Genomic DNA, 13756 nt, shown 5'->3' with positions numbered 1-13756 from the left:
ATTTACAGTACTTAAAACATAAGAACACACGTAAGCTCTAACAAAAAATTGGAACACAGAAGAAGAAAGAGGTGTGCCAGGACCTTTAAATCAGGTGGCTTCTGAAATTGCACACTTCATTTAGCTGTGAGTTTTCTGGCCAAGGCAAAATAGGAACCAGGTTGAGTTACCAATAGTTACACATCTGGAATGAAATTACTTCTACAATACTCCATTTGTAAAGAACTTCAAGGATGTTAACCAACATTATAGGGACACTGTGTGTGTGTCTTTTTAAAACTCCTTAGAAAAATACTATTCCAATGAATGTTTCTTTCAAGGGCCTTCTATGCACTTTAATAGGAATGTAAGCCCTTACAGTTTCTGGAGGAGCTGAGGTTTAAGGCTAAGTATTTTTTTTGTTTGTTTGTTTACCTGATGACTTAATATCATTCAGGGAGAGAACTTCAGGGGAAAGTATAGACAACATTCCCCTTGATGTTTCCAAACCTGGTGAGCATCAGAATTTTCTGGGAAGCTTAAAAAAATATGTTGTTTTCTGAGTCCCACTGCATGGACCCCCTTCATTTGCAGTGGGGGTATAAAGATCTATATTTTTAAAATCCCCAGGGAATCTGATGACTAAAATTGGGAACCATTGCCTCGTCCTTGCAAATATTGTAGTTTCCCTCTGAGTTATTGGTGAGTGAGGTCAATTTTTGACCTAACATTTAGATGCCAATTCCAAGGGGCAAGGTTAAGAGTGTTGTATGAAATGAACATTCAAGAAATTAGCCTGTATACTACCAAGTCAGGATATCATAGCAGCTCTACTTAATACATAGAAACAAACACAAGGAGGCTGCCAAAATGAGGAGACAAAGAAACACGGCCCAAATGAAAGAACAGAACAAAACTCCAGAAAAAGAACTAAACAAAATGGAGACATGTAATCTCTCAGACGCAGAGTTCAAAACACTGGTTATAAGGATGCTCAATGAACTTAGTGAGGACCTCAACAACATAAAAAAGACCTAGTCAGAAACAAAGCATACACCAATTGAAATAAAGAACAATTAATAGGGAAACAACAGTAGAGTGGATGAAGCCGAGAATCAAATCAATGATTTGGAACATCATGAAGCAAAAAACAACCTATTAGAACAACAAAAAGAAAGAAGAATCCCAACAAAAGAGGGATAAGTAAGCAGCCTCTAGAATAACTTTAAGCATTCCAACATTCACATCATAGTGGTACCAGAGGGAGGAGAGAAAGAGCAAGAAATTGGAAATCTATTTGAAAAAAGAATGAAAGAAAACTTCCCTAATTTGGTGAAGGAAATAGGCATTCAAGTCCAGGAAACAGAGAGTCCCAAACAGGATGGATGCAAAGAGGCCGACACCAAGAGACATCCTAGTTAAAATGCCAAGGTTTAAAGATGAAGAGAATCTTAAAAGCAGCAAGAAAAAAGCAGTTAGTTACCTACAGGGGAGTTCCCATAAGACTCAGCTGATTTTGCAAAAGAAACTTTGCAGGCTAGAAAGGATTTGGCAAGAAATATTGAAAGTCATGAAAAGCAGGGACCTACAGCCAAGAAGAGGGTGTGGGCAACAGAAGAAGAGGTGAGGGTATTAAGAAGTACAAATAGATAGTAACAGAATGGCCGTGGGGATGTAAAATACAGTACAGGAAAAGGAGTAGCCAAAGAACTTAATACACATGACCCATGGACATGAATGATGGTGTGGGGACTGCCTGAGGGAGTGTGGGGTGCTGGGTGGAGGGAGACCAAGGGGGAAAAATTGGGACAACTGTAATAGCGTAATCAATAAAATATAATTTTAAGAAATTAGCCTGTATTCCTGTCCACTGCTAAAAGTCACAGAACCTTCTGAATAGACAGTTTCTCCTGTTGGGGGTGGGGAGAGGACTCTGCATCAGAACTGTAAAAAATATTGGACAAATATCTGGTTAAAACCTCCGTTTCTATCAAAAGGTTGGCAGTGTAACTTAACCATCCTGACTGGAACACTGTTGAAAGTGAAAGGGATGTGCTTTTGGTAATTAAATGGTAAACTAGGTTACAGTCCTATGCAAATCAGGGTGCCTCATAATCCTAGTCATAAAATATTTCTACATATAATTTTGCTTTATATAACTTTTTAACAAAAGCTAGTGGTTGGTTACAAACACATTTGTATGAAGGGGTCAGGAGGCAATATAATTGAGTTTTGACTCGAGGGAGAGGTAGTAAGAAAATGAAATTAATAGCTTCAAGAATGATGATAAGTGGCTGCTGGGACCAGATTTCAGTGTTGAGGGCAATAGAGCATGGTGGAGGCTGTGGCTAAATGGAGAACATGTGCCTCATCTCAAGGGGAAAGGCTCTGTAGCTGGTGCTGATTATTGTTTTATGGGAATATAGATCCAGAGTTGCTAGATTTTCTGATTTTTCACAAGAAGCTGAGAATCTAGGATTTTGTATGAAATTTACTAATTATAAATATTGGCAAATAATTTAAGTTTAAAAAAAAACAAGATTGGAGGCTGGATTCGTTTTGTGGGCCTCCAGCTTTCAATCTGGAGCCTAGGGAGTTAAAGGAACCCCATGTAATTCTCAGCTGAACATGTAATTGTAATGGAACTGCCTTCTGGAAGGTGTGCTGGGGGAAGCCAGCTCCCAGTGGTTGGCCTGGAGGCTGAATGCACGAGCCTTGAATGGGTCTGTTTCTTTGAACTGCAGTTATGAGAGTATTGTCATTCAGTCACCTTAATCTCAGCAGAACTAAGGCTCAGTGGTTGTTTCTTGGCAGTAACTAGGGGCAGTTGAGTCACAAGCTATGTTTAGATTGCGTTGTTGTTCTCCATTGTTTTCCAGATAAAGTACAATCTTAGAAAAAAAAAAAATAACAGGGCTTTTACAGCCTGATCTCTTTACATCTCCAGCCTCATCCCCTTCCTCTCCCATCAGTCCCTGTTTCATCCATGCCAGTCCACATGCTGTTCCTATAACTTGGCATGCTTTTTCCACCCTCCTGTAGAGCCTTTGCAGTTTTATGCAAAACCCCCTCCAGGGAGTCTTCCCTGATTCCACCCTGACATTCCCACTGCCGTTTTGCTTGCTTCTAGCACAGTACTCACCAGCTTTTGTACAGGCCTGTCTGCCCTGGCAGGTTGTGAGCTCCTTGATGGCAGGCATCATCCTTTCCATCTGTGTTCCAGTGTGATTCCCGGAATCTACAAACAATAGCTCACATTTTTAGAGCTTGTGCTCTGCTCTAAATCATCTGAAGCATCTCATGCAATCCTCACAACAGCCTTTTGATGTCAGGACTGTTATCATTCCTGTTTTGTAGCTGAGAAGAGAAAGACACACAAAGGTGAAATATCTTGCTCAAGGTCATTTGGCTTATAAGTGGCAGAGACAGGACTTGAACCCTGCCCATTTGACTTCAGAAGCCACATCTTAACAAGCCTCACGGACTTTCAGAATGTACTTGAGGAATGACTGATGAACGAATGAATGAGAGGAGGGAACTCAGGAGGGATAAAGTAGAAACATGCCGTTATGACAGAGGAAGGTTACTTCATGGCTGGCGGGTATACATCCAGTTCTGTATAACAGCAATATTTATTTAGATGTAAGTTGAAGAAAGTAGGAGAGCCATATCATAGTTCTATTCTGCACCATTTAGAGGTGAAATTAAACTCTTCAAAACCTGTGTGCTCAGGAGTCTGGTGCAATGCACGGGCCTTAAAGATGCATTTAGGAACTGGCAGTGTAGGGCGGGTGTGCAGGCTGGCCTCGGAGCAAAGGTCTGCCTGGTGGGGGAAGGTGGTACAGGAGCGAAAAAGACAGGAGGGAATTCTGCAGAAAATAGCAGGCTGTTCATCAGTGGAAACTCTTGTGCCTAAACCCATTCTTAGGCAGCAAGATTGTGTGATTGAGTTGTATGGTCTCTGGGGAAGAAAGCTGGAAAAGGGTTTTTGAGGATGTCCATTGACCTGCTGGGTCTGTTTCTTTGGAGGAGAGTGTAGGATTTCCATTTTAGAAGTTGAAGCTGACTTCATTACGAATTGGTTCTGATGGAATTTGATGGTCAGGAGGAAATTAGAAAGGACAGTGTGGAATACTGGGTTAAGTGAATGGACTCTGGAGCCCCACAGCCTGCTACTTACCAGCTAATAACCTCAGGCAAACCACTTAAGCCCAGTCCTCCATTTCCTCATCTGTAATGAGGCAGTAATAGCCCCACCTGATAGTATCACAGGAGGACTGGTAAATTAACCTTTGCCAAGTACTTAAACTGTGCTTGGTGCATAAAAAGCACTCATTAACTGATTATTACAATGAATAGTTAGAGCGTAGTAAGGATTGGAGTCTACCGGTCAAGATGGGAACTAACCGTTGGTGGAGACACAGGTCTCTCCTGAGGCCCTTTTCCGTCCGTGTTCTGGTTCGTGTGGTTTTTAAGGGGTGAGGTTGCTGGGCTCAGGCTCAGTACAGAGCAGTTGAGATGATTGTCCTATGGCAGGGGCCACCTAGGCGACGGCAAGAGTCTATGACACTCCAGTACCTTTTGTAGAATGCCATGGCAGAAGTGTCTCCTTAATTCTGGATTTTTCTTTGGCTCTGGCGCTTGGGCCTGGACCATCTATCTGCCTCTGGTATCGTGGTAAAGCCGAAGGGGAATGGGATAAGGGAATCCGGTGTCAAGTTCAGACTCAAGCCTTTAGCTGTGTGAACTTGAACCAGTTACAGCTTCTGTGAGTCAGTTTCCTCATCTGTAAAGTTATATGTTGGTGGTAAGGTCATCATTATTAAAATCTCAAATAGGAGATTGTATGTGAAAGGGCTTGTAGAAGGCAAATCTGTAATTTGTTTAAATCCCTTTAAAAACAACAACAACAGCAATGGCTCATAAAAGAATGTGAATTCAATCTGTTTATGCGTGATTCCATCCAAATCCCATCTGATGCTGTTGTCTTATCGCACTTCAAGTTTTCCTTTGGCTTCCCATCGGTTTGGCTTTCTAAAAAAGTCACACTGAAAGGTAGGATGGCCAGGCCTTGATTTTTCAGGCTTGGGGCCCTTTTGACTGGTTCTAGCTTGTCCAGGACCTGTTGGGATGCACTTAGCAGAAATGCCTCTCCCACAAGACAGTTTGAATCAAATGCTGGAAATTCCAGAGCTCTTAGCAGCTGAGCATATAAAATTAAAAGAAACTCCCATTTTCTTCTTTTCAGTCTTCCCCCTCCATTCCCCATCATTTTAGTTTTGTGAGTAGTCACATTCTACTGTAGCAATGTTGTGGGAAATTATTAATTGATCCCCTTTAAAAATAGTCATTCTTAAAGGATAAAATTAAGTAGCATGATTACATACTTAATAACACTAGATAGTCTAGATTCAGTCATTCATTGGACTAACACTGAGTGCCTACTATGTGCCAGTCACTGTGCTGGTTACTGGGGACACCATAGCACTAAAGGCATATGAAACCTGCTCTCACACACAGCACTGGAGGTCCCCAGACATAAAATTAATAAACCCACAAAATAGATTTACAAATGTATTGTGACAAGTGCCACCATAAAGAACATAGTGTATTAGGATGATGTGGGGATCTAACTTAGACTGGAGGTCAGAAAGGCTTCTCTGAGAAGGATCATTTAAGCTTAGACCTGAAGGATAAGAAGCTAATTAGATAGAGGTTATAGCAGGTGCTAAGGTCCTGCGGTGGGAAGGAAACAAGGAAGACCTCGGTGGCTAGAGCTTAGTGGGGGAATGGCATGATGAAGGTGAGGAGGGAGATGTGGTCTTTAAGGACCTGGTTGATGATTTTGGATTTTATCCTTGGAGTTAGTCATAGTAATAATGAGTTTGATTGGGCTGCTTTCTCTGGGAGTAGAGTGTGCCAGTCCAGAACCTTTGCTAATCCCAAATAAAGTGATATGTAGGGTCTTTTTTTTTTTTTTTTTTAATTCTCACTCTAGGAAATGTTTATTGATTTTAAAATGAGGGGGAGGGAGGGTGAGAGCGAGAGCGAGAGAGAGAGAGAGAGAGAGAGAGAGACATCAGTGTGAAAGAGAAACGTCAATCAGTTGCCTCCTGTATGCTCCTGGACAGGGGATTGAACCTACAACCTATGTATGTGCCCTGACTGGGGATCGAACTTGCATCCTTTTGCTCTACAGGATGACACTCCAACCGAGTCATCTGGCCAGGGCCGTTCGGCCATTTTTTTAAACAAGAGGTCTATTTGTTCTTTAGAAAAAGAGAAATATACATGAAGTCACATCAGATCAGACTTCTCAGGAAGATGGGCAGAAAAGAAGAATTTGTTTTCACTGAGTGTCCTGTGTGACTCAGAGACTGGTTTCACCATGTTGACTCAAGGAGACCAGCCCACGCTTGCCTGTATAAATGTCTTTTCCCAGTGGCTGTATGAGAAAAGGTCTGCCCTTAGGCTAGTGCTCTGGTAGATGGATGATGGGAAAGCCAGAAGGGAAGGTTAGGAGGTCATGGTCTCTGCACTGGTTTCCACATCCTGCTACATTCCAGGCAAGTTTTGCCTGATAAAGTCACAGCATGTCTAAGCCAGAGGGATCTCAAGGATCAAGTCATCCACCCTTTCTTTTATGGGGTCGAGGTGCTGATGAGGAGATGGACCATGCCAGCACGCCAGATGCCTCCGAAGGGTCAGAACTTTCAGTTTGGCAAAATTGGAAACCGTGGCTGCTGAACGCCTGCATCAGATAAGGAGACTTAGGGCGTAAGCCTGGTGTCTTTCTTGGGTGCGTTGAAGGGCCTCCTACCTCTGGTTCAGCCTTACAGAGGCACACGTGCTCACTAGAGCTTCCTCATTTGGCTCCCAGGTGTCAAGGGCCCTCTCCAAGGGGAGGCCAGAACCCTGAGGGCGCTGGGAACCTGGGTGTTACCATCGCTCTGCTCCTGGGGGAGTGGGAATTCCCTTTAAGGAAAGTCTCTTATGTCAAAGTCATGGGCTGGCACTGGCATGGCAGTAATATTTTTGGTATACCTTGGTTTAGAAAATACCTAATAAAAAATTACCCTGAGGTTAGTACTACTTCAAAATGAGTTTGTATTTTGTTCGCCACAATAGCATCTCTATTTACTTGAAAAATAGTTGTACATTTGTATGTGCTATAGTTGGTAGGCAGGTGGATTTTGATGACCCATTGCAGTAATTGACTGGCTCTCCCGAGCATTAGGGGTCCGCACATTTGGAACCATTGGTTCAGAAGCAGTGATCCGCAGTAAACCAGGAACCCACAGGGGATGACCCTAATCATAGTCAGCTTCTTGTAGAGGAGAAAATGAACCAGTATAAACCCATACTACCAGTTTATGAAATATTTTTATTGCCTTTTTTAATTACAAAAGGATTCAAGCTCATTGTAAAAACCAAAAACATTACAGAAATGTATAACTGAACAATTTTGTGTGCAGTGTTCCAATTTGTTTCTGTGCATAAATAACATTATTAAGATTTTTATAGACATAGATGTTACTGTACATAGTGTTCTCTAAGTGTGTGTATTTTTAGTGTGATGGGTAATTTATTTTAAGGAAGCAATAATGTTCAATGGGAAGAACATTGGGTCTGAGTTCAGGGTGTGAGTCCCAGCTCTGTAATATAGTAGTTGGGTGACTAGCGATACAGGGTAGGCCAAACGTAGGTTTGCAGTTCAGATGGAAAATTATACAATGATTAATAAATAATAATATAAGAATAAACTGTGTGTTTCACATACTCACAACTGTAAACCTACTTTCCCCCCACCCTGTATAGTAATATGCTAGTTGAGTGATTCCAGGTAAGTCACAGATCTTTCTGAGCCTCAGTTTCCAGGTCTCTAAAATGGGGACTGATATTTGTCCTCCTTTCTCACAAGGTTGTTGTAAGGATCCCATGAGATGGTATATAGGAAAGGACTCCTTGTAAACCATATGTATTCCATAAATGTAAAGGACTGTTACTATTGACACTTACGATTTTAGTCCCTTTCCTTTTTACATACTTTGATCCACATCTGTGAATACTTAGCTTGGCGGTAACTTACTTAGTGGTTGCCTTGGAGATGAGTAGTAACTAGCCTGCTCTTTCCCTTTTTCCAGGTCACTCCCGGAAGCAAGGCTGCTATAGCTAATTTGTGTATTGGAGATATAATCACAGCCATTGATGGGGAAAACACCAGCAATATGACGCACTTGGAAGCTCAGAACAAAATCAAGGGCTGTGTAGACAACATGACTCTCACGGTATCCAGGTAAGTCTCGTGGAAACACCCTTTCATTTCTGATCACCTGGAAGCTGCTCGTGGGCAAGGGCTGCGTCACCTGTCTCAGAATCCCTTACATCCCCAGTGCCATGCATACTATTGGCAGGTCAGAAGGTTTGTGGAATTAGAATATGAGGTTGCTTATTTCCTCTCTGATTGTCATAGTGCTTCTTATTTTATGGGCATCTTTCTGCATTTTTACTTGATTCCATACAAATAGCCAAAATTTCGAGGAAGTAAGATTAGTTAACTATTGTCAGATATAATGAAATGAAAACTTTTTCCTGAAAACCGTTGAGAATCTACTCAGGATGTTGCTCCTGCCACACCACGCTGAGCAGTGGGTCCTGTGCCAGGTGATTACAATGACAGAGGAGGCAACCGCCCACCTGACAAAGCGCAGAGTGGAACTTAAAGTGCACGACAGGAAAGGGGAGCTGACTGTTCTCAGCAGACTGATGAGTTGGCAGAGCACACTGGGAGTTATAGCTGGGGGAGAATTTCTGATCTTCTTTCCTCGGGTCTTGGGAGGAACCCTGCAAAGGTGTGATTTCAGGAGTGATTTGGTTCAACCTTTGTGGCCCCGTATTTCCTGTTGGATCAAGTTCACATTCGTCACTCTGATCTCCTGTTATGGTAACCTGCCCTTGAGTGTCTCACTAACCTCAGCTTCCACAGCTCTTCCTCACAAACCAATTGCTCAGGTTGTCATCTTGAAGTAGGTTTGTGGCTTTCCTCTACCTGGTGCTGCAGGACTGGCAGAAGGACCACGCTGGGGGACAGGATGTCAAAAATTTCATATACTTCAGTGCCCTGTCCTCACGGGAGGTCATTTAACAACCGACTGCCTCGCAAAAGCTTGTCTACCCCTCATTCTCATCTCTGTTTCTCTCTCAGTCCAGATCTTGTCTTTCAAGCCTTCGTTCAAGACATTCATTCACTTATTCATTCGTAGATTAATTGATTTTTTATTCATTTACCAACAAATTGAACAGGTTTTCTTACGTATATCTGGTTCTTCTGTATATCTAGGCAGTCTGACAATACAAAGGTAAGTACAAGTATTCTCCCCCTAAGAGAGAAAATAACCTATGCTAATGAAAACTGAGACTAGCCTGAGAGTGTTGCTGTGTGCTTGGTACAAAGAAATCCTTTGCAAGCTCAGAAAAAGAAGCATCACTTTTATGGGGCCAGTTAAGTTTCAGGAATGAGGTGGTTATCTTGTTGGATAAAGAACACTAGGAGAGGCAGAGGAGACGTGGTTCTGGCCTGAGCGAGGTGGGCCGCGTGAGGCATGGTCAGGGCCAAAGAGGAAGCCAGTGTGGCGGGGGGTCAGCAACGGAGTGGCTTGAGGGAGGGCGAGGCCCAGGAGGTCCCAGCAGCTCAGGGCTGAGCATGGACAGCCATTGGATGTGACATAATCAGATTGCTGCTTTCGAAAGATCACTCTGGTGGCAAAATGGAGGAGGGGGTGGGTGGCGGAGTGCTAGTTCAGAAGCCAGGAGTCAGGCAAGAGGGAGCATTTTCCCATTCTGTTTTTAGTATATATTATTTACAGTATTTAGCATGCATGAAATAACAGCTTTGTCAATCTCTTACAGATCTGAAAATAAAGTCTGGTCTCCTTTAGTGACAGAGGAAGGGAAACGTCATCCGTACAAGATGAATTTAGCCTCTGAGCCACAAGTAAGTACTGTGTACCCCTGCCTCTCCTCTCACTACCCAGCATCTTTTATGTTTTTCTAAAACTTTACTTATTGATTTTAGAGAGAGAGAGGAAAGGAAAGAGAAACATCGACTTGTTGTTCTACTCATTTATGCATTCATTGGTTGAATCTTGTATTGGTTGAAACTGAGCGCTGACGGAGGGTCAAACCTGCAACCTTGGTGTATTGAGACAATGCTCTAACCAACTGAGCTACCCGGCCAGGGCTTCTTTTTAGTTTTTGACAAAGCTCAATACACTCCCATTTTTTCCTGTGGCAGGGATTACTGGGTCCTGGCTCCTGTTCAGCTCTTCCCGTAAGGGAACTGTAGGAGGAAAGGGCTGGAAAACCCCAAGGCTGTGACGCCATGGCCTGGGCTGGAAGCTGAGGGTAGGAAGACAATACGGGAAGCGGGCGGAAGCCTTCCTGTGCAGAATAGGGTGGCAGGACCCTGTCAAATAAAGGAGCTGACTCAGCGCATTATGGACTTCTGATACAAATGAATTATGCCAGGGATGAAAGTAAATTTGAGTCCTGAAGCCTAGAAGCTCGAGGAGCGAAGGGGAAATCTGCTAGTAAACTGTGCTGCAATTCCTGGTGTCCCACTGTCTGATTTCCGTGATCCTGAGGGTGGGAATCTCTATTTTTGTTATGGTAAGACTTCTGGTGAGACCTTAACATGACTAAAATGAAGTGGTAATTCATACTGAAAAATGCCGTCAGGAGTCCATGCACCCCCTGAATTTCCTGAGATAGTATACTGTCCCGGGGTCCCAGATTTGTAAATAATCTCTCAGTACTTAAGAGTATAGGCAATTTTATTTCTTTCTTCCTACATTACATCTTCTTAATAATTTACAGGGAATGAGTTTTCTCTTTTTTTTCAATAATGGGAAAAAACTTAAACAAGAAAGTTTAGAACATCTTTGTAAAATACCACACACCTAACGTACCACTTGCACAAAGTATGTGTCTGTTGGACAAATTAATGAATTATTAATGATAAGTTAATAAGTAAATGGCTTTTAAAACATGCTTTTAGACTAGTTTGTGATTATTATCTATTTACTTCCAATTGAAGAATTGAACTTTAATGTTTTTTCCAAATTTTTAAAAATTGTTTTTGGTGAGAGAAGGAAGCATCAATTTGTTGTTCCACCCATTTCTGCATCCATTGGTTGATTCTTGTATGTGCCCCAACCAGAGATCGAACTTGCAACCTTGGGGTATGGACGATGCTCTGACCAACTGAGCTACCTGGCCAGGGCATTTGGAGAGGCTAGTTTTTATGGTAAAATGAGATATAATCAAAAGATAACATAGCTAGCCATCTTTTACACATAAAACAGAAACTCGTATGAAATCGAACTCACTGGGTACGTTAGCATGGGCAAATTGAGTTGTATGTAAGTGACATTTTCTCAAACAGCTTCCATTAAAATGTCAGAAATCCAGTCACACAAAATTTTTTCCATTAATATAATAAAAGTCATACTTAATAATCCTAAGAGGCACATTAAGGATCACTTTACATCAGACATTTCAAAACGGACATGAACCTGTTATTCTGTACAGGTCATGTTAAGACTAAGTTCATAAAATGGGGCTCAGTCTATAAACTCAGTTGTGCAAACTAATTTAAAACATGCCACAGTTAATTCCAGTGTCCCAGGGAGTTCCGGCCACTTCATTAAGTTTACTATAAATGTTAGGTTTTAATGTGTTAAATTCTAATGTATTTTATAATATATAAGGAATGATTTTGTTTTAATTTTGTCTACCTAAAATCCTAGTTTTAACTTAGGGTAATACTTATTTTTATATGTGTTATACTTGAATTTTCATTTTAAACATATAATCTGGTTACCTATATTAATATTTTGGAAGTAGTTCTCATCAGATTAAAAAAATTGTCAAATACTTTAATATCTAACTTGAGTATATATTTTTTTGATTCCAGTAATTCTTTGTTCATATGAAAAATTTCCGACCTCTCATTTTTTTTTGTTCTCCACTTCCAGCCATTCTAAATAGAGTGAGTAGGAGCAGAGTTCATCTATAATTAAAAGATCTGTTAGTTCATGCAATGCCAACCAACACCCCAGCTTATCTTAGGTCAGAGCAGTTACACACCTAGTTTATATTTCCTCATTATTGAGTTTCCTAGGCGACTGATAAATACGAAGCCCAAACAATTACATCATCCCTTCCAAAAGGCAGGCCCTGAATTAACCGCCTGAGTTCTGGAAAGACCAGTATTCACATGGGGTTACAGATATTCTTTTATGTACAAAACAGATATATTTTTGGAAGATTCTCCATAAAGTGAAAACCAGAATGTCCGACCTGAATTCTCTCTTGACTTCCATTCAAAAGGAAAATGGAGTTCTGTGGAGGGAGAAGGGGATGGACACTGGTTGAATGTCTCTGTGTGCCGGGCACTGTGCTTGGCACACTAATATTTCCCACCAAGTCCTGTGAAAGAGGCTTTATTTACTTCATTTTAAAAATGAGAAATGGGCTGAGAGAGAGGTGCATATAACTTGCCCAAAGCTGAACAGGAAGTAACAAGGAAAAACTGAGCCAAGACAGAAAAACATGGGCTGTTCCCTGAGGCTCAGCACCCTGAACTACTCCTAGGAATTGCTGTGGAGAAGAAGAGGGAGGAAAGAACCGCACTCGTGGCTGTAGCTCTGCCCCTGCCCCATGGTGCTGTGGGCCAGCCACTGACGTGGGCCCGCATCCCAGGCCACTGGCCTGCTAGTACACTGCTAGCAATACCTGCATATGACTAGCTGTGCCATAAAATTTACTTAACTATTCTCTGATTACTGCTAGAGTTATTTTCTTAGCTAATTCTACTTACTTCCCCTTTTGCAAATCATCTGTGTGTTCTTAGCTTTGGTCCAAGCATGAACAAAGTCAACTCAATGTCCTTTGTACAAACCTCACTGCTTTTGACTGGCTGAAGAGGGTGCTCGTGTGAATAATGAAAAAGAATATTTTCCTGTTCTGGAATGTTTATTTACTTTAAATCAGCGCACAGTAAATTAAGGTGTTACTTTTCATCATAATGTTTTCTATGAAAGTGTGAAGGACCTGAAGATTTAGCCAAAAGAGTAAAAAAGAAAAAGGAAGAACAAGAGAGAACAGAAACTCTTTGGGGGCAGTTGTTTAGGCCTGGGTGTTAAGAAACAGACCAGAGTTCAGGAAGATAACTGGGAACCCAGAAAACCTGGCACAGGTTGAGTTTAGTCAGCTGTGCAAGAGCGTCTGTTGCCTGGGAGCCAGGGTTGACCCAGACTTGCTAATTGAGTCATCAGAAAAGCCGTAATTTTTTTTTTGTAAAATGTTAGTTTAAAAAAGTTTGGCTGTTTGTAAAAAGCTCTGAGGTGTCGTAGATGTAGTAATTATCCACAACTCCTGGCAAGCCAGCGTGGGGGTGGAGGGCACTTTCTCAAATCGCAGCTCCCCTGGGCACTGCCCTGTAACAAGTATCCCCTACCCCTCATCTGATTAGTGTCGTCCTTCACCCACAAGAACAGATTCTGAATTCCCGTTGTGTCCTTCTGTGGGCGCATTGAGGCTAACTCTGCCTAGTCAGGGGCTGCTCCACTCGGAGTCACCATGGCCGCCCTCTTAACTTGTTTGTCTAACCCTCTCTGTTCTGGGGACTTCATCTCCATCTTCTATCATCTCTGGCTTTGCACTGATGTGAAGTGACTGCCTGTTCTTCTCCTTCTGGTACCTTAGTCCCTCCAGA

General features: G+C 42.0%; 1 protein-coding gene across 1 annotated transcript in view; it reads left to right on the top strand.

The window, feature by feature from the left end:
• PDLIM1 (PDZ and LIM domain 1) overlaps nt 1–13756 on the top strand; it is a 40189-nt gene that overhangs the window by 8870 nt on the left and 17563 nt on the right. The window contains exons 2-3 of the mRNA XM_054581241.1: nt 8124–8275; nt 9889–9973. Coding sequence (XP_054437216.1) covers nt 8124–8275; nt 9889–9973 — 237 coding nt within the window. The remainder of the gene's footprint in view (nt 1–8123; nt 8276–9888; nt 9974–13756) is intronic.

The sequence above is a fragment of the Pteronotus mesoamericanus genome, unplaced genomic scaffold (genome assembly GCF_021234165.1).
Source record: "Pteronotus mesoamericanus isolate MK-2021 breed Mesoamerican mustached bat unplaced genomic scaffold, CSHL_Meso_final contig_657, whole genome shotgun sequence".
Classification (NCBI taxonomy): Eukaryota; Metazoa; Chordata; class Mammalia; order Chiroptera; family Mormoopidae; genus Pteronotus; species Pteronotus mesoamericanus.
The sequence above is the reverse complement of the archived record's forward strand: the minus strand, read 5'-3'. Positions and strand labels throughout refer to the sequence as shown.